The sequence below is a fragment of the Camelus dromedarius genome, chromosome 22 (genome assembly GCF_036321535.1).
Source record: "Camelus dromedarius isolate mCamDro1 chromosome 22, mCamDro1.pat, whole genome shotgun sequence".
Lineage (NCBI taxonomy): Eukaryota > Metazoa > Chordata > Mammalia > Artiodactyla > Camelidae > Camelus > Camelus dromedarius.
In genome coordinates, this window is record NC_087457.1 from 26,970,464 (window position 1) to 26,990,107 (window position 19,644).

General features: G+C 45.1%; 1 protein-coding gene across 1 annotated transcript in view; it reads right to left on the reverse strand.

Annotated features, from left to right (window-relative positions):
* Positions 1 to 19,644, reverse strand: part of WWC2 (WW and C2 domain containing 2) — a 129,876-nt gene that overhangs the window by 12,398 nt on the left and 97,834 nt on the right. The window contains exons 10-18 of the mRNA XM_031440336.2: positions 17,974 to 18,063; positions 16,297 to 16,916; positions 12,931 to 13,060; positions 12,286 to 12,366; positions 12,108 to 12,194; positions 8,998 to 9,190; positions 7,611 to 7,775; positions 3,358 to 3,476; positions 1,318 to 1,516 (exon numbers count right to left, since the gene is read on the reverse strand). Coding sequence (XP_031296196.2) covers positions 1,318 to 1,516; positions 3,358 to 3,476; positions 7,611 to 7,775; positions 8,998 to 9,190; positions 12,108 to 12,194; positions 12,286 to 12,366; positions 12,931 to 13,060; positions 16,297 to 16,916; positions 17,974 to 18,063 — 1,684 coding nt within the window. The remainder of the gene's footprint in view (positions 1 to 1,317; positions 1,517 to 3,357; positions 3,477 to 7,610; positions 7,776 to 8,997; positions 9,191 to 12,107; positions 12,195 to 12,285; positions 12,367 to 12,930; positions 13,061 to 16,296; positions 16,917 to 17,973; positions 18,064 to 19,644) is intronic.

The window sequence follows — 19,644 nt, forward strand, 5'->3', positions numbered from 1 at the left end:
CAAGAGACGCATCTAGCACCAGGGCCTCTTCCGAGACAGGCTCCGTCTTTCTTGTGATGGGAACCCAGGTAAGTAAGTGGCTTTCTATTTAGCTCTTGGGCAGTTACCCTCGGTATGTAGGATAACATCCGCCCAACAGGGCTCCCCGTGAGTGGTGGCGCCCCTCTAACGGAGGCGACCGGAAAAATGTTTAGATTTACAGAGGGTAAATGTGCTTCTATAGAGAATCTTATTTGAGACTGCTTCATCGTTAAACATTATTCAACTTTCTGATTCATTTTTTTCCAGAATAAATGATAAATTAAATATAAGAAAATGAAAATATGCTAGTTAAACCTGTAAAGTTACATACAGGTTTACACAGAATATGCAATTATATATACAGTCATCCCTCTGTATCCGTGGGGGATTGGTTCCTGGATGCCAAAGCCTGCGGATGCTTAAGTCCCACAGTTGGCCCTCGGTATCTGCGCTTCCACACTTGGGCGATTGGCCAATTGTGTGCTGTTTACTACCCGCGGTTAGTTCAATCTGACCTGCGGTGGGTTGAATCCAAGCTTCGAATGTGGGGCGGGGTGCGAATGTAGGGGGGCCATGAATGTGGGAGGCCAACTGTGTGTATATGTATATGTATGTGTGTGTGTATATGTATGTGTATATGTGTGTGTGTGTGTGTGTGTGTGTGTGTGTGTGTGTGTGTGTGTGTATGGTCTTCAGGCAGAGTATAACATTATTTTTCTCAGAAATAAAGAACTGGAATTTTCTAATCCCCCAAGTTTGCCAGCATACTGAAACCTTGAAAACGATTTCCCCCTTTGGCAGTGGCAGTCTGAACACGCCCCTCAAGTAACTTGCAAAGTTACCTGCTTAATAGCATGACCTGCACCTGTGCCTGAAACGAGTCATGTGGCATCTTCCGGACTTGCTTTCAATCAGAACACCATCTAACCAACATGAACTTTAAATGTTTGCCTCATATTTGAAATTGAAATAAACTTACATTTATGAAACGTACAATTAAGTAGGCATCCCATTGTTATGCAGGATATTCTGAAAATGCTTTTACTAAATATTCACAGAACATTTAGAGAGCCAAACAGCACTATTTATCTTATATGAAATGTAAGTGGAGAATGATTATTTGGGGCCCATCAGGAAACGTTAGGCCATTTATATGCTTCAGTGGCTTACTCCTACACATGCCCCTCACAACCAGCTATGGCACAAAATCCTAATATGCAGTGACACCTGAAGAGACACGTGTGTCTACGTGGGGTCGCTAGGGGACCCGTTTTAGGTCTGAGCTGAGAACCTCACCAGGGCGGGTATCACAGTGGGGGGCTGACCCCCCGGGTCTCTGGCACAGCTGTTTTCTTTCCTGGTCGCGTCCTCGCTCATCTCAGCCACACTCGGACATGATCTTAAGTCTTCCGCACAGCGACTACCCTCGGGCAATTTAACTTCAGCCTCTTCCTCAGCCACAATTTCATCAGAGGCCTCTCTTAGCATTGTTAACCTACAGTGAAACACAACACAACAAAACACAACCCTGTTCACGGTCAAGCAGGTGTGCTCCACGATCAGTGCAACCTGGGCGTGTAAACTGTTATCTGTACAATGAACAGACTCACACATTGCGATTCAGGACAGTTCCTGGGCTGGAACTAAACAGTGTTTACTAAAACACTCGTGAAAGATAAACTTATCTTTCTTTCTGGCAGTTTGCAGCAAAATCACCTTAACTTCATACTGTAAAGTTAAATTCATGAAATTTGACCTAAGTCCTAAATATTAAATAGAAACATGCTAAAAATCACATATAAAGTTAACCCATCATTTAAAAATATTGACACTCACTATAATATAACTTGGTATCAGTTGTTCGTTTATTGTAAAATTAATCAAACAACTGAATGCTCCATTTTATTCACTCTGCTAAGAGTGAATAAAAATATCCATTATCAACTGTGCTCATGGTCTGACAGGGGCGCAGCCCTGTGGAAGGGAGTTTTGCCACTGAGATGACAGAAGACCCTAATGCTCTAGGACCCTGTCTTTAACAAAAGCTGTGGCATGGGCTTAGGTGGCATTACAAGCGTGGCTCCAGAATACAAATATGGTTTATATTCTATATAAACTGTATTGACAGGAAAACAAGAGTACCAGGAGGGTTAAGAGTATCTTGTGCTTTGTTGAGATTCATGTCCTTTTTCCACTGATAACTAACGGTCAAGCTTTAACTGTGGTTGGTGACGTACTGACTAATTGGCACAGACTAGTTGTTAAACATTTAGTCATTAAATGAACCCGGGGGAACTGGCACTGAATACCATAAATGATCAATTCCTTTATGTTACATTCTAAGTGTATTTTTTGAAATGTGTGGGAAACAAGCTGTATTTTACATACAAAAGGAAGGCTTAGTATTTAAAGATACGATGAATCTCATAATCACGCTCACTTTCTTTATTGTTTGCAGTGCTCTGATTTGTAGTCATTATAAAGGACTTTTGTTAAGAACAAAGTATACCTTACCTCTTTACAGCACTGTAGTAAGCTGTTCCTTCCAAATGTCCATGATTTTGTTATTTATAATATATCTTGTCACTCAAAGTTTGTAAAAAGTTTTATATATACATACACACACATGAATGCTATATATGTAAATGCACATGTGTCAATAGTCATTCAAAATAACAGTATAAGCAATGATACATACAAAATTAACCCAAATGATTTTACATATATACTAAAAAAAAAACCGCACACATTCACTAAAATTTGTTTTTAGAGAAAACAGTGCAAACCAGGAAAAGACAGTTCTTTATACATTATGCATACAAAGCTATACTAACCTTTTTTTTTTTTAAAAATGGGGTATATAGATAATGAGAAGGGAAGAAGGTAAAAGTGGCAATAAACAGAGAAATAACTATTCAGAAGCTGTTTTCTAAATATCTGCTTTGACTTCTCAGAGCCTAAATGGTACTTCTGGTAGTCTGCAGAAAGAAGTTAGTTCTTAAATTTACCTGGGACTCTATACTAAACTACCATACCTTTAAAAATAGATAGTTTAGACTTAAAATCAGAAAAAAGCTCAAGAAATAGTGTCAAAATGACTGAAGCAGGAACAAAGGCTCTTGCTCATGTGTTAGCTTTGCCCCCAGTCTCGCCATCACTTCTCTCAGCTGATGACCAAGGAGGCTCCCTCCACGAGGGGCAGCTCCTGATGCTGCAATGCTTTCCACTAACGCCAGAGTAAGAGTTAACCTATAAAGGTTCCCCTGCACGTTTCTTATGAGATACGAAACAAATCCTCTTTGAGACCCCAATAGCACAAGGAAATAACTGCTTTACCAGTCTCCCTCCGGACCCCTCTGCTCCTCCTCCTGCCCTGGTTCTTCTTCTTGTGCTAATTCTTGTTCCACAGCCAACAGCTCAGCTGATGTCCTTGCAAGTAAGGCTGACACTGCATCCTGGAGAAGGTAAAACAAGACAGTGAACACCATACGCTTCAAGGAATGATCCAAAAACTTATCAGATGGGGACGTAGGCTCCAGGTGTGAAAAGGAAGAAAGTACGAGACCCAGTTCTCCTGCTGAGGATAAATGTCAAAGCTGAACAAAATAAAGCCAAAAGCAAAACCCAACCAAACAGAAAACTCCAGCTGTTTCACAGCAATGAAGAGCAAAGCAAAGGCAATTAGGACTCGAGGGCCAAGATCCAAGGGAGGAGGGAGATGGAAGGAGGTGAGGCAACCATCACCGCCGCTCTTTTCCTTTGGCGGGTGGGAGGCACACGGGCTCACAGACTGCGGCCGCCAGGGCTGTGGCGGTGGTGGGAGGATGCGAAGATGAAAACTGAGTTGAGGACAAGGCAGTCAGCATACGAGGAGCCAGAGGAGATGGACTGACTGTAAAGTGAGCCCGATATTCTGCACCACGTTCCTGTGGAGACACTGGGCATCCCTGTGCTGCGCACGGGCCGAACAAGCCGAGAAAGCGAGAACCAGCTGCTGGGAGACTGAACGGGAGGCAGGTGTTTCAGTTGCCTCACGGTCCCAGGGAGAGAAAAACTGGAATTCGGGTCCCTCGAGTGATCCGGGTGATTTGCCCGTTTTGCAATCTGCCTTCCAGAAGAATATTAAATCATCTTCAGCCAGAGCCCGTGCAGTTCTTCACATGTGATATCCAGCATTGCACTGTGAACAGCACCCAGTGACGGACAGCCAAGAAAAACAACAGCGAAGGAGGCAGCCCCACCGGTGACCTGCATACTGCAGTTATTTAGAGAAGGAATTAAACATTTCATAATTCATATGTTCAAGAGAACTGATGGAGAGAACTGGAGAATTTCACTAGAATAAACACAAAGAAAAACACATTACCACATTCAAAACCTGCTGAAAATCAAAGAAAAAGAGGCAATTTTACAAGCAGTGAAAGAAAAAAGAGGTGATATCTTTTAGACTGGCCTCCAGCAGCTCAACAGAATCAGTGGAAACCAGAAGACAACAAAACGTTATCTTTTATGTGTTCAGAGAAATAACTGCTCACTTAGAAATCTGAATATGCAGCAAAGAAAAAAAAGTCCTTCACACATGAAATTGAAACAAAGATACAATAAACCTGTACTAAAAGAAATACTAAAGGAATTCTTCTGGCAGAAGGAAAATGACCCAAATTGTAAGCACAATAATGCAGAAAGGAAAAGACTACATCAGAAAGGGCAAAGATGTAGAAAAATCTAAATACTGACTGTCAATAACACAATAATAATAATGTTGTGTGGGATGTGTAACTAAAACACACGAGCAGTAATTGCACAGGAGGAGGAGAGGGAATAGTGAAGTTAAAGTCTTAAAATCTTTGCACTGTCTGCAAAAAAGCAAGTGTTAATTTCACATAGTTTCTAAGAAGTCAAGGATGCATGCTGTAATCATCAGGGAAACAGCAAAAAATGAAAGACAGTTTTACTAATGTTTTAATAGAAGGAAAAATCAAATTTTAAAAATTGATTAATCCGAAAGAAGGGGAGAAAAGGAACAAAGACAGGACTAAAAGAAAACAAACAGTAAGATGATAAGGTTCAAAGCCAAAGGCATACGCTGAAGACTACAAGACATTGTTGAAAGAAACTAAGGAAGGCCTAAATGAATGGAAAGACGTCCCATGTTCATGAATCAGAAGACTTAAAACTGTTAAGATGACAGTACTCCCCAAATTGACCTAAAGACTCAGTGCAATCTCTATCAAAAAAAATCGTGTTTTTTTTTTTTTAGAAATTAACAAAGTGATGCTAAAATTCATATGGAAAGTAAGGGACCCCTAAGTAGCTCAAACCATCTTGAAAAAGAAAAAGTTAGAGGACTCATCCATTCTGATTTCAAAATAACTGCAAAACTACAGTAATCAAGGCAATATGGTACTGGCCTGGTAGACATACAGCCTGATGGAACAGAATTTAAAGTCCAGAAGTATAAATGCTCAAACTTATGGTCAGCTGATTTTTGGCAAGGGTTCCAGGATAATTCAATGGGGAAAGAATCGTTTTTTCAATAAACAGTCCTGGGACAATTGTAAACCTATATGCACAAGAATGAAACTGGACCCATTCCTCATGTCACACATAAAAAACAACTCAAATTGATCACAAACCTAAAAATTAAGACTAAATTTTAAAACCCTCAGAAGAAAGAGTAAATCTTTGTGATGTTAGGTTGGACAAAGCCTTCGTAGATACGACACAAGCGATAAAAGAAAAAAAAACCAGACAAACTGGACTTTTATCAAAATTAAAACTCCTGTACTGCAAATGCAACCACTAGGAAAGTGGAAAGACAGCCCACAGAACGAGAGAAAACATCTGTGAATCATTTATTGGGTAAGAGCCTTGTCTCAAGAATATATGAGGAACTCGTAAGAACAATAAAAAGATAAATAACCCATTTAAAAAATAGACAGAGGATCTGAATAGACAGTTCAAAAACAAACAAAAAATATACTGATGGCCAATAAGTCCATGAAAATATGCTCAACATCATTCACCATTAGGGAAACGTGAAATCAAGTTACAGAGATACCCCTTCACACCCACCAGCATGGCTGGAATCAAAAAGACAGACTGCTAACACGTGGCAGGTGTGGCGGGACTGGAACCCCCAGACACTGCTGGGGAGGATGGAAAACAGGCAGGCGGGTCCTCCAAACGCTAAACACAGAGCCACCAGGTGACCCAGTGGTTGCACTCCGAGGTACACACCCCAGAGAAATGAAAACGGACGTCCACACAAACTCCTGTATCCGACTGTTCACAGCAGCATTATTGATAATAATCACAAAGTAGAAATAGCCCGAAGGCTCATCAGCTGGTGAACAGATAAATAAAAGGTGGTCTATCTATACAATGAAATATTTGGAAAAAGGAATGAGGTGCTAATATAGGCTACAATATGGATATACCTTGAAAACATTATGCAAGGTGAAGGGAGCTGCTCACAAAAGGACGAATATTGTAATCTTCCATTTATGGAAAATGTCCATAATGGACAAATTTACAGAGACAGAAAGATGATTAGTGGTTGGTGAGGAAGAACCGGGAGGGACCGCTACTGTGCACTGGGCTTCTTTCTGGGCTGGTGACAAACTTCTAATATTACACTGTGGTGATGGCTGCACAGTTCAGTGAATGTACCATGAGCCATCGAATGGTGTGCTTCAAATCAGTGAGCTGTACACTTTAAACAGATGAATTGTATGGTATGTAAATTATATTGCAATAAAGCTGTTTAAAAAAATCCTATACACAGCGTGGCCATTACAAAAGCATTCTGAAATGCAGAAATCGTATTTCATCATCTTGCCTGCCTTCCGTGGTGGCTCCCGGGAAGCCGTGCATGGAAGAAAGGTCTGCTTTACGAGCACGTGTGTTCCCGGTCCCACCTACCACAATGGCCGCTGCAGTTTCTCGCACAGAGATGGTCAGTAACGCACTGCTCCTTTGTTAGAGAATCACTCTTGCTTAGTAAACGTCTCACAGATCATTTAGAATAAACTTGAACTCACTAACAGTACCCACAAGTGCCAAATCAGTGAAGACTGGCTTCACAGGACGCCCCTATGTTCGTTTTTGTGAAGTGCTGCAGCATGACTGTTGGTTACAAACACACTTTTTAAAAGAAAATATTTATGGATATCGATGTTACAAATGGAAACCAAGGCCCTGTTTAGGCTTAGTAACTGAATGCTTGCAAAAATGTGAGAGTTCCAAATGAGTAACCTGGTAGTGGAATCTAAGATGTGAACATATGAAAGCACAAATTTAAATCAAAACGTTTTCCACAGTCACTGAAAGCAACGAGACCTCCGTGTCAGTTTATTTTTATGGAAGGAAGTGTGAGCAGAAACAAGTGATTCTTTTATAAAGTAGACTTGAAACAAAGCTGGAAATTCTCTCTCTCTCTCGTTAGGAAGCTGGGAGAAGAGGGAAGGCTATGAATGGAGAGTGGGGTGCAGTGCACGTGGATCAAAGCACGCTGGTGTCACAGCGTTCTCTCTGGTCCATAGGATTTCACTGAATTGGAATGACGTCTTTCTCCAACTGTGACTCACCAAGTCTATGGCATCGACTAGTGGCTGGCTTGGTTGAAATATAGAATCCTCAGTTTCTTCTTCATTCTTTTTGCAAGACATTTGCTTTGAGGGAAGTAGGTTATACCACAGAGTGAAAATCTCATTGGAAAATGGTAAATCTGCCAGGCTGATCTGAGTTCCAGCCTACGTGAAATGAAAGGAAAAAAAAAAACCAGAGAAAATAAAACATTTCAATCCATAACTGTTCCTTCCTCTGATATAATTAAAGTTACTAGACAAGCTTGTTTTAGGGTAAAAAAAAAATAGAATATTCATAAAGCAGTGGTGGATTTTTTTTAACCTGGAAATGTCATAATCTCAGGTGTGACCCTTGAACAATGTGCAGGTTAAGGGCACCAACACCACCCCTCAACCCTGCAGTCAAAAATCCATTTATAACCTCACAGTTGGTCTCTGCATCTGAGGTCCCACATCTGCAGATCCAGCCAACCACGAGCTATGTAGCATCATGGCACATACTTAGTGAGAAAAAAAATCTGCATGTAAGCGGATCACAAAAGAATCTCAGGGTTGGTTTTTAGACTGGGATTACAGTGGACCCTTAAGCAACCTGGGTTTCAACTAGCGATCACACTGCCCCTTGAACACCTGGGCACACCTCTAGACGCTGGCATTTGAACACCTTGTGTCACTCTACTGGCATGTACTGATGTTCTGGTCATTATGCACACCAGTGTGTTACACTCACTTCTAGTCATGTTTGAAGTTTTCTGGGTTGGCATGTAAATATCCTATTGCTCTAGGTAACACTTAATCTTCCTAGAAGCTCTGGCACCATGGCTGGGGAGAACCAGCTGAAGAGAGGAACTGTATACTCAGTGTCTTGCTTAACTTAAACCTGTAACAGTGAATTACGGGTGGGAGGTCCTTGTGATAATCTATCCCTCATTCACGAGCTGTGTGGCCCTGGGCACGTTACCTCTCTAAGCAGTTCTTTATCTGAAAACAGGGGTAAATCATATTCTTTTCATATTCTTGTCATGAGGATTAAATGAGATAATGTACACGGAGCACCCAGCATGAGGCTGGTCCTGGGGATAATAAACAAACTCCACAGTGATGGTCATAACAGAGATCAAAGTTCTTCTTTATCCCAAAGGTTGGAAGTGAAAAGTAGGTTTACAGAAAATCATAATTTCTAAGCAGGTTTGAAAGGTCTACAATAAAAGAATGAAAACCAGAAATCACTATTTCGGATACAAAAATGAAAGCACCGTTGGAAGTGTCTGAGACGCTGGGCAGATTTGTAGCAGTATTGGGGCAGACTGAACGGCAACTAGCCAAGTTGTTCTCAGAATAACCACCGTAAGCGTAATCTGACAATGGAAATTGTGAAAAGTCCTACCAGGCACTCCTCCCCTCGGTGTTTACTAACAGAGCACAGGTCCACTCTCAGGGTCTTCTGCTGCAAGGCTGTTTGGGCGATGGCCACTCTGAACATATCATTGAACAGCATGGACTCCGTGGCTGGATGGACTTTCGTTCGAAACAGACAGCTGACATCAGTCGAGGAGGGAAGAAGGGCAACCCTAAAATATCTGCAAAGAACAAGAATGAAGTGGGTTTCATCGGTGCTTCAGTGACGTGGGATTCACCGCTGGCACTGAAATTATCCGCCTGAGGGAGAAGCACGGGGGAGCACGGATTCATTACCAGCCAGAGCTTGGCTGCCCAGTGGGCCGTCCGTGCTCAGTGGCAGAGGGGCCCTGCTCCTGCACACGGTGCCCCCATCACGCCAGGGCCAGGCTGCCACTCCCCCTGGGGCTGCAGGGGCGCCTGGTAGGGACCTCGGGGCAGATGGATTCAATGTCCCGCCTGCCGCATTCAGCCAATTCCACAGGAACCTCTGTCTGAACCTGGGAAAGTGGGACATACTAAGTAGACATGGGTGATTTTGTCCCAAAGAACGCTCATTCTGCGCAATAACCAAGAGATGCTGACGATCATTCCCCAGGAATGGAATACGTTATCCTACTAGAGGAAGAGGAACGCTAAGTAGCATATTGTTAAGAAAGTTTAAAATGTGAAATATAACAGTTCAAAAATATCACTGCCTAGCATCTCAGAAGTCTCATATATGACAAACTGTCCTTTGCTTTGTCAAATTTAGAGGAAGATTGGAGGAAAACGGTAACTTCTAAAACTACTTTAAAGTGGATTTTCCGAGCACACATTACATGAGGACTCACAGTTCTTGGAACTAGCACAAGGTATGTTCTTTTAAATCCCAGAGAGAGAATACCCCGAGATCCCCTCCCCTGCCCATTTCCAGGCTTTCTAACTCACAGTCTCAAGGGTGCCTTCCTCCAATTACAAAAACTGTAAACTTACACAAACAACTGAGGAACATCACAGGATTTCTGTATTTTGTATCAACACTGATTATGGAGACTCAGTCTTAAAATCCTAGTGGGCCCTGGGTCACAGCTGTTAAGGCTGGAGAGTCAGCAGAAGAAGTCTTTTTTCTCTGTCTTCATGGAAAAGCGATAAAGGGAAGTATTTCAGAGAGGAGGGATGGATGAGGGAAGGAATGTTCTGTTTCTACAGACTCAAGTTTACTTTGCACCAGTGGCCTAACCACTCTCAGCATCCCGAAATGTTTCCAAGTGAAAGCGAGGTTTTTCATGGTTAGGAACCAACGGCTGGAAGGAAAGGAAGCAAGGTGGGGTGCTTTTCCTCTCCTGCTGCTGCAGGGGGAGTCTTTCCAAACTGGAGTCAGAGACGCTGTGCCGCTGACCAGCTGGAGAATCCACTCTGCTTGTCGGAGTTAATAATCAAAAATTAAGTTTTGACGTTAGGAGAAAAAAAGAGCTATTCTGAGGATAGTTCACGCCAGTTGTCGTTTGTAGCTGTGCCGCTATTTCGGCCACGGCTTCCGCTGTGGGTTTAGGGGCAGCTGCGGTACCTCTCAGGCAGGGTCAGACCCGTTAGACACGCGGGCCCTGTGCTGGCGCGCGGGCTGAATGCTACCCTGGGCCCTGTCACCACGCTCCCCAGGACACTCCGCGACGTCCCAGACGTAAGCCGGGGAGGGTGTGGTTGCCCGGGCAGAGGTAGAGGTTGTCCGGGTAGGTCCCCGCGGTATGAGTGTGACAAGAGCTCGTGTTCTCGGGAAGCTCTGTGGTCTTTGCCTGGACTCGTGGGTTGGCTCTGGCTCTTCACAGCTTCGGTCTCTGGTGATCTTTTCCCTGACAGGCCGCACTATGCCAACAGCACGCTGATCTCCCCGCAGGTCACAAGTAACCTTGCCAGCCGGTCCTCCCCGACCGCTATGATGGCTGTTCCCAGGCTCCACCCTGGGAGGCGGGCTCCCTGGGTGACGAAGCCACGCCCCCGCTGTGCCGGCCCTCCTTGCTGGTCTCACTAACCCTGCGGACCCCCTCACTGCGATGTCAGGAGGTCCTCCGAGTCCATCCCCTCCTGGAATCCTCCTCCCCCCGGGCTTTGATGAGTGTCAATGCGTAGACATCCCCAGCTCTCCTCTGCTGCTACCTCCGGGGGCAGTTCCACCTGGCTCTTTCTTAGCGCCACTTCCTCTTCTCCGAGACTTCTGAGAAATTAGGATGTGGGAGAACACCCAGGACTCTCACATTTACTCTAGTGAGTGTCTTCCCATTGAGGACGGCCCTCCATCACTGAGGAAAACACCACCGGGCGGGGCGTGGGGTCTCGGGGTCACCCTGCAACAGCACTTTCTCAGTTCCAAGCCCCTGTACTGGCAGATTCAACACATTACTAAGTGCAGGTGGACATACAGGTTCTGGAATCTAAGTCAGAGGTGCTAAGCTGAAATCTGGTTTCTTCCCGATACTTTCCAGCCATGGTCCCTACGGAGGGTCACTGGAACTGAACTCTGAATCCAGGAAGTGGAGATGGCGGTCCATCTGTCAGGAAACAAAGTCCCTAAGCAGTCTGTGCAGAATTGTGTGTCACTTCGTTGGGATTCATGGTTTGATGGAGTGAAATAACTAAGAAATTCTGGTCACAGGAAAGCGAATGCTTGACGATAAAAATCATGGGATACTTTTACGATCAGCATGAATCAGTGTTTGGCAGCACTGTACCGACCAACGAAATTTCATGACTACATTTTCACGTAAAAGATCAGAAAATTCCTTAAAGCCAAGAATAGTCACAATTAGGAAACAACAGAAATTTTAATTATATTATAAAAAAATCAGGCTGTAACACAGAATAATGTGGAATTTCTGGTTGAAAAGAGAGACAAAGAGCCTCAGTTCCAATTTTTAACAAGGAATCGGCTGCGTAAGGATGAAAACCCAGTATGCTCTCTCCCATTCTTTTCCTTGTCTTCACCGACTGCTGACTGAGACACAATCCGCCCGGCTATGTCTTTCCCACACCTTCATTTGGATGAATTGCTCGGTTATCATATAGAATTATCATACAGACAACTTTAAGTTCCTCAGTTTGTTCTCCACTGATTGTACTTACACTTTTGAAGTGTGAGGTATCAGGAAGGCATGCAGATTGCGAAGCTGTGCTATAATCACTATGAAACTGGCCCTTTTTGCGTCGTATCTGTCAAAAGAGAAGCTGATGAGATGAGGAAGCGGGCGGGCACTTGCCCCACGCAGAGCTCCGGGCGTGCCCCTGCCCTGCACACCCTCACCTGAGTCCGATCTGCACCTGGGCCGTCTCCACCACGGCGACATCCTCCTCGCTGTAAGTCACGTCTTCCACTTCGCTGGGCCTGGGGCGGGGACAGCAGGCACGGGGAACCGGTTATTACCCGAGATACCGACAGCTGCGGTTACTGTTTGCCCCTTACTGACTCTGAAGGAAACCTGAATGAACAGTCCCCCTGGGGCACCCAGTGGACCTGCTCCCGGTGAAAGCTCACTCTTTTCAACCTTTCTTCACCTTGTCGAGAGTGGGGTCTGCGTCTGGGCCTTTAGGGGGGAGACTCCCCGGTGCCTGGCTTTCCTGGGCCTCCCCGGGGTGGACCACACCCCAGACACATGCCAAGCTTCTGAAATCTGTGCACATGAGGCACTTCATGTGCCAAACAGGCACTGGCCAACCTCTCCGACCTTCTCATTAAAGCAGAGTTTACGTCTCCAAGAGGCTGGGCTGTCTTCAGCACACCAGCCTGCTCCTCCCTTCCCTGCTGATGGGGTGTTCCTGGTGTAACTGAAATTCCCTGTATGCCGTTCCTTTAATGCCTAACGCCCTTCCCACTGCAGAGTGGTCTGAGGACGGCGCATCCACACCCTACAACCCACACGGAGGAGGAAGCACTCGAGCAACTCCTTACTGTTTCACGAAAGCCTCGTAGACCCCGCTGTCTCCGGCCACAGACTCATCTGATACCGCAGCTGACACGGAAGCGCTTTTCTCCCCAAGCAAGTGGATCCCTCTTCTTTTTGGTAATGATTTTTCCACATCTAGGGAGGGCAGAGTGACAGCACTAATTAGGATTTCTCCTTAGGAATTCTTAAGTGTAAACACACACACACAGTTTGGTTCTGAGACATCCAAAGGAAAACTTCCACCTGACAATCAAAGATGTTACCATTCAGATTGAAAGATGTCCATGATTCCAGGCACCGGGACTTATAAGATCCTGGGATACCAGTTACCTCGGTCACGATGTGCGACAGAATATGGCTTTTCTCTGTCCTGGAACATTTTAAGGGGAGGGATAAAGTGCACATGGTCTCGTGGGTCCCCTGCCTCCCCCTTTTTGGTATCACTGCGGATACCACACTCGGGCAAGAAACTACCTGCCTCCCTCAAGTACTGGAGACATCTCTATAACACAGAGCTTCTAGGTGCTCAGTGGCAAGAAAGGTTTCCCCCCCTTTTGCCCCGCCCTCCTCTCCACACGTCCCTGTCTGTCTCCTGAGCCGCTGCTCTAATAGGAGTTAGAGAGAACAAGTCTTTGACTTAGAGAATTCCTCACCGGCTAATGCCATTAAAAAAACTCTGTGCTACTGAGTCTTTAGCACCGACTACCACTTAACTTTTATCTCTGGCTCACATTCATGCCCGGCATCCTGCGGAGAGCAGGGAGCCTTCGTTGAAAGCTGTGCTTCCACGAATCCACGAGTGCGTGGTAAGCCCGGAGCTCCTTCATCCTCAGGCAGGCGAGCAGGGATCCGTCTTGGTATGCATTTGGCCCCCCTTCTGAGTCGTGACTTTACATCTTGTTAAGATGTTTAAATTTTAAGGCTTCAGATTACAGGATTGATTGCTGCATTTTCCCTTTTATTTCTGGCAGTGGGAATGCTTTTTCCTTGATGATGAAGTGCCTTCTCTCCGCCCACCCCCCTTTGTGAGGGGTGAAGGTGATGACATGATTTATTGATTACCCCCAGGAATAACCACAGCAGCCTGAAATTGACTTTGACAATGACAGAGACTGACTGTGGAAGGACTTCAGAGTTATTCCAACTCGATTTCTGCCGTCCAGCAGGGGTTGGTGCCAGGGAGTCAAACGTATATAAAAGGAACTTGACTTTATCTGTAAAGAGTCTGGAGCACTGAGGGGGTGACCAGTGTCACCACCATCAGCAACCCGCCCCCATACCCAGATCAGACATCCCCTGAATGGACCAAGTATTGGTGACTTAACCTAAAGAGATTTAGTCTTTATGGTTAAATACATGCTTCCAATTGTCTTCACAGGTGAAATGGAATGCTGTTTGCAGGCAAAGCTCTTTGATACATTTTTTCCCTTAGTGTGACTTTCTAAACAGCAGTTCCCTAATATAATATGCATTTAAAAAGTTAAAAGCTGTTCCGTGGATGCTTTGGAGACACTGGTCTCCAGGCACAGACCTGTCAGGCAGACACCGGAGCAGACTAAGGGCCAGGAGTGAAGCAGAGGCCAGCAGACACTGCAGGAAAGCTGGAGACATCAGTGCCTCAGGAGCGCCAGGTGGGGCTGACCCTGGGCCATCTCTTCCCCACCCACCAGCACCCAGCATCATTTACTGGCCCCTCCAAACTGGCTGAATGTTGAGAAGTGGTCACTAGAGCACATTCCAAATACATGAAGAGCAAAAACAGCTTTGAGATGCTCAAGAATTCGAAGATTCTTTAAGTCCAAATCACAGAAGAATAGCCCAAAACCCACTCCACTTTCTTCCCTCTCTTGCTCGTTCCTCCTTTCGTAAATGTCAGTGGTTTGTGCTAGGAACTGGGTTTGGCGGAGTTTGCACTACTTAGCATCATATGGTTAATATTAATTACTGAGAACTGAGTGCCAAGCGTGAACTTAGATGCAGTATGGGAGCATGAGCCCTCCCAACACCCACGAGGTGGACACTGCCTCATCCCCATTCTGCAGATGAGGAACAACCAGCTTGAGAGACTGGGTAACGTGCTTGCTGGAACACGGCCAGTCAACGGGGATGCCGAGATGTGAGTGCAGGCTGGGCTGGCCCCAGGGGTGGAGCCACCCGGCCACATGTCGCACGCCTTCCCCAGGGCAGACATGAGGCCCACGGCAGGTTTCTGCTTTGCTGGAGCCATTGTGTGAACCCCGCCCCTGTGCACATTTTCTCTGCGGTCGATGATGTCAAGAACACACGACCCGAAGCTTTTGCACCTGCCAGGCAAGCGGCATGCAGACCACACAGACGCCTCCTGCGCTCTGCCTCAGCCCCAGGCCACCGGCAGGCGGGGTTTCAGCCTTCAGTATTTGAGCCCACACAAACGAGACGGATTCCTCTGCCTCTTTAAACATCTGAACTGGCCAATCAATTAAGACTTAGGATTCCTAGGACCCAAACTACAAAATAAATATGCTTCTTGAAACAGCAAGAAAGTACTTTTGAAGAGGCCTGGCCTCTTCTGTGCTGTGGGCACGCGGAGCACGTGTAGATCTAAGCAGGGCTCCTTGGAACCAGCGCTGGAATTTATTTCACGTTTTGCCGTGGGCTGGCTCCTCGGACCACAATGTGATCATTTGCCAACCAGGGCACCATCCCGTTTTCTCCTCAACTACATCTAATACATTAAACGCTCCTGCCTTGCAAAGGTAAACAATTTAATGTTTTTTAATTTTCCCTGTTTCTGTCTCCTGGAGCACACACGGCACTTTCTTGGGCTGCAGCTAGCACTGCGGCCAGAAGGTGTCAGTCACACCACACACTGGAACTGGCTTTCTCCAAACCAAATTCAGGCGGAAAGGGAGAGCCTGGCATGAAACAAAAATTGTATCTGTATAGAATTCCCAAAGCAATCTAAACACTGAACCTTGGTACTAATTAGCTGGTATGCTAATTGTCTTGGTTTTAAGCTGTTTCAGGCCGACTCTGAAAAGAAAGTCCTCTTCTTTGCCTCGCTGTTTCAGAACCAGAAGCTGTCTGGGAGGATGAAGTGTATTCACAAAATACGTCCCCAGTCAGCTGCCATACACCGTGGGTTCTAGACAACAGAACGGACACTCAGCAATCAAATCTATTCAGTGGGGAAGGCGATTTGATTTTGATAAAGACAAAATGTGCAGGTATGGCAATAAAAACTCTTTCCCAAATGAAGTCAAAATAAAAAAAGAGCAGCAGGAAGAGAAGGGGGACAGGTACCACTTGTTTCCATGGAAGAGTAACTCCAGCCACTCTCCTTAGAACGGTAAAGAGGGAGTAAGGAGGTGAGTGTGCGCGTCTCCACTTACCTGCCGGCCCCTCGTACAGCAGCTCCCCTGCGCAGTCGGCGAGCTCCTTATCCCCCAGAAGAGACCGCGCTGCTCCTTTGGAATCCGAGTCCAGCAATATCTGATTTTCTCCCAGGCCGATGTCTGCAAAGTGGCTGCTCAATTCGCAGTCCTCAAAGTCTGCACTGAACTGATGGAGGGGGACGTCGTGGGGAGACATGGGGAACGTGCCCTCCAAGACCAAGGGGGAGCCAGGGGGGGACAGGGAGGAAAGGGAGGACCGTGACGACAGGGACGTCACAGACTTGGGGGCCTCGGTCAGGGGGGCAGTGTGGCCCGTGGCTGCGGCAGCTGCCCCACAGGGGCCACCCTGGCCAGGCTGGCTGGGGGACTTGGCCACTTCGTGTTCGTGGATGGTGGTGATGGGTCCGGAAGGGATGTAGCCACCTTTCTCCTGCAGGAGGAAGTCCAGTTTGCACTGATAATCCGCGTCCAGCTGGTCCCCCTGACTGCTGTAGTAGAGCTCGCTGGAACTGAGGGAACTGAGCGACCCTCTGCTGGACGTGTTCAGAGAGCCGCGGCTGGAGGCCAGGGAGCCCAGGCTGCTCCCGGAGGACATGGACAGGGTGCTGGCGGAGAGGCTGGGAGAAGAGAGCACGCACTGTAAGAGCTGGATGATGTGAAAACCCTGGCGGCTCCTTCGGGCCCGACAGGGAAGGAGCCCAGGGACGCCAAGGAGCACAGTCAGTGACCGGGGAAAAGGAACCTGCGGTCACACCGCGTCTCCATGCTTATCCGTGAACACTTCCAACCCGGCTCTAAATCCTCCTCAGGCAGCAACCGTATTCATTACAAGTGTGTAAAAGTTACAAACAATTTTAAAAAGGGATCAAATACCTGTTAATAAGTCTGTCTGCATAAATATCCAGAAGCAACTATGCAATTAAAAAATACAGGAGTGGGAGGGGGGAGTATAAAACTACAAAGAGTTCATGCAGTCACTTTACTTAAAGAATAACACTTGTTATTTTGAGGAAAAGGCGAGCTTCTGCAGACAAAGGCCCCTGGCCTCACTCGCCTTCCTCCTCTTTCTGTGTATACTTCAGGAGTGAGTGTGTGGCTATTTTAGGGCAAATCTCCCTGACCCTCCCTTTTTAAAAGATGGGGTGATGTGGAGAAATGTGTCATTTTCCTAAGGATGTCCTGAAAGTTGAAATACATCTTTTTCCCAGCACATTTCAAACATATTCCAAGTAGGACCTTGGAGTTCATTAAAAAAAACCCAAATCTCTGCAACTTTAACTTTGGTCTTCCAAGTTTTATTGTACTAGTATAACTATTTTCTTACTTTTTTTTTTTTGTAAATGAAAGAAAGGAGACTATATATATATATATATATATATATATTTTTTTTTTTTTTTTTTTTTTACAAAGATGCACATGTGTTTGTGTAAAGAGATCACTGCCCTTCAGCTCATCCACTGACGACCAGTATTAACACCAGTGGGACTTCCCGTTTAGAATATGGGTAAGGTAGACTGAACAGCTGCATCTCCACAATTATTTCTCTTTTTTTTAATTTTTGATTTTCTTACTTTTAAGTCACTGAAAATAAAGAGAAAAGTAATCAAAGATGAACCCAAACATGCTTGAATGTAGACAAGAAAAAATTTCCCTCCAAGAACCAAACAGGCTTACTTTTTAAGTTGTGAATGCAAATATGTAGTTAACTTAGTAGTTTCTTCAAGTTTCTGTAGCAGCTCTTTTCTTCGCTCTTCCAATTTCAATCTAGACAAAAAAAAAAAGGAAATGAATTTATTTTTACGTAAGTACAATCAAACCCGAAAACTGAAGGGAAAAAAAAAAAAGATTCTTATTATTTCCTCCTTGTGAAATCCCAATGAACTCGACACAGAGGGAACAGGACAACCCCCAGAAGGAAGAGGCAGAGCTGGCCACAGCCACCAGATTAGGTGGGGAGCGCACCAAACACCCGACGTCACACAGAACTGTTAAAATTTTGGTAATCTACTGTTTTCTTAAATGGTTAAAAAAAACCCTCATGCTCTTATAAGTTAGGGAAAGACACTGCGGAGGAAAAGAACAGCAAAAAAAGAACACAGATCACAGGATCCTTCTGCAGGCCTGTGACTTGGGCCGACGATGCTGAAGGGTTCGTTGGCAGCAACCATGGAGAATCAGAGAAGATCGTCAAAGTACTGAATTTGGTGAGAAGTGTTCCAAATCATACTTAGTGATAAAAATTCCAGTCTTATCTTGATGAGAATTGCGGCGATTAAGAAACGAATCAGTCCATGTTGCCGGCGCAAGCTTATTTGGGCTTAACCGTTTAAGTAAGAGAAAGAGATGACGGTGATTTCCCTTGCCCTCGACAGCTCGTCTCATCACCTGTGCTGGATTATCACGAAATCCCACCCACATTCAATTGAATAGGTTTTTCATGAGGACTTAAAAAAAAAATCTGAGATTGTGTACTTGAACAAGCCATTTTTAAATACTGGCAAGCACACTGTCTACGTCAAGGTCTTTAGACATCACTGATGTGAGGGTGATCAGAGCAGGCAGCGAGCAGCAAGATGGGACCTAGAAAACCACCACAGTTTCCAGTCTTGGACAGGCTGCTTCCCGGGTGTTCTGGGCGGCAAGTCACTTAATCAAGGGTCTCAGCGTCCTCATCTGGAAAATGGTGATTACAATCCTACGGCGTCTACCTGCGAAGGCCGTTCAAGGGATCAAATGGAGCGGCGTGTGTGGAAGTACCCTGCAGACATCAAAACACATCTCCCTGTTCAAAGCCTCAGCATGCCCTCCAAGGCGCCGATACAAAAATTAGCTACTTTTCTTTGGAGAAAAGTAAAATTTCCCCAATTTTCAACCTCTTTGAAATGTTATGTATGTTTTAGGCAGGGAGGAAACGTGCCCATATTTTACTTACATATATCTATCCTTTGATGTGTCACCAACACAATTCCATTACATGTTAAAATAAAAAAAGTAATTCTTGTCATTTTGTTTAGTACTTCAAAGGGTGATACATTCTTAATTCACAGCTTTCAAAGGTATATTTTGAAAAGGAGTAGTCCCTATTTTTTTTAAAATCTCTTAACTATGAACAAAAACTCAACAAGATTAACTTAAAAGTAGATTAACTGAATTAGAAGGCACATAAAGGTCTGGGGAAAGCTCCCAAATCTACTAAAATCCATGTCTCCTGATACAGGAGCAGTACTTTTGAAGAAAGTTTTAAAACAAAATATCACACTAACACATGAAGGCTCTTCTAGCATGTTAAGGAGACTTCAGTATGACGTAGTGTGTTCTGTGGTGAAATTAAAATCCAAAGCCTTT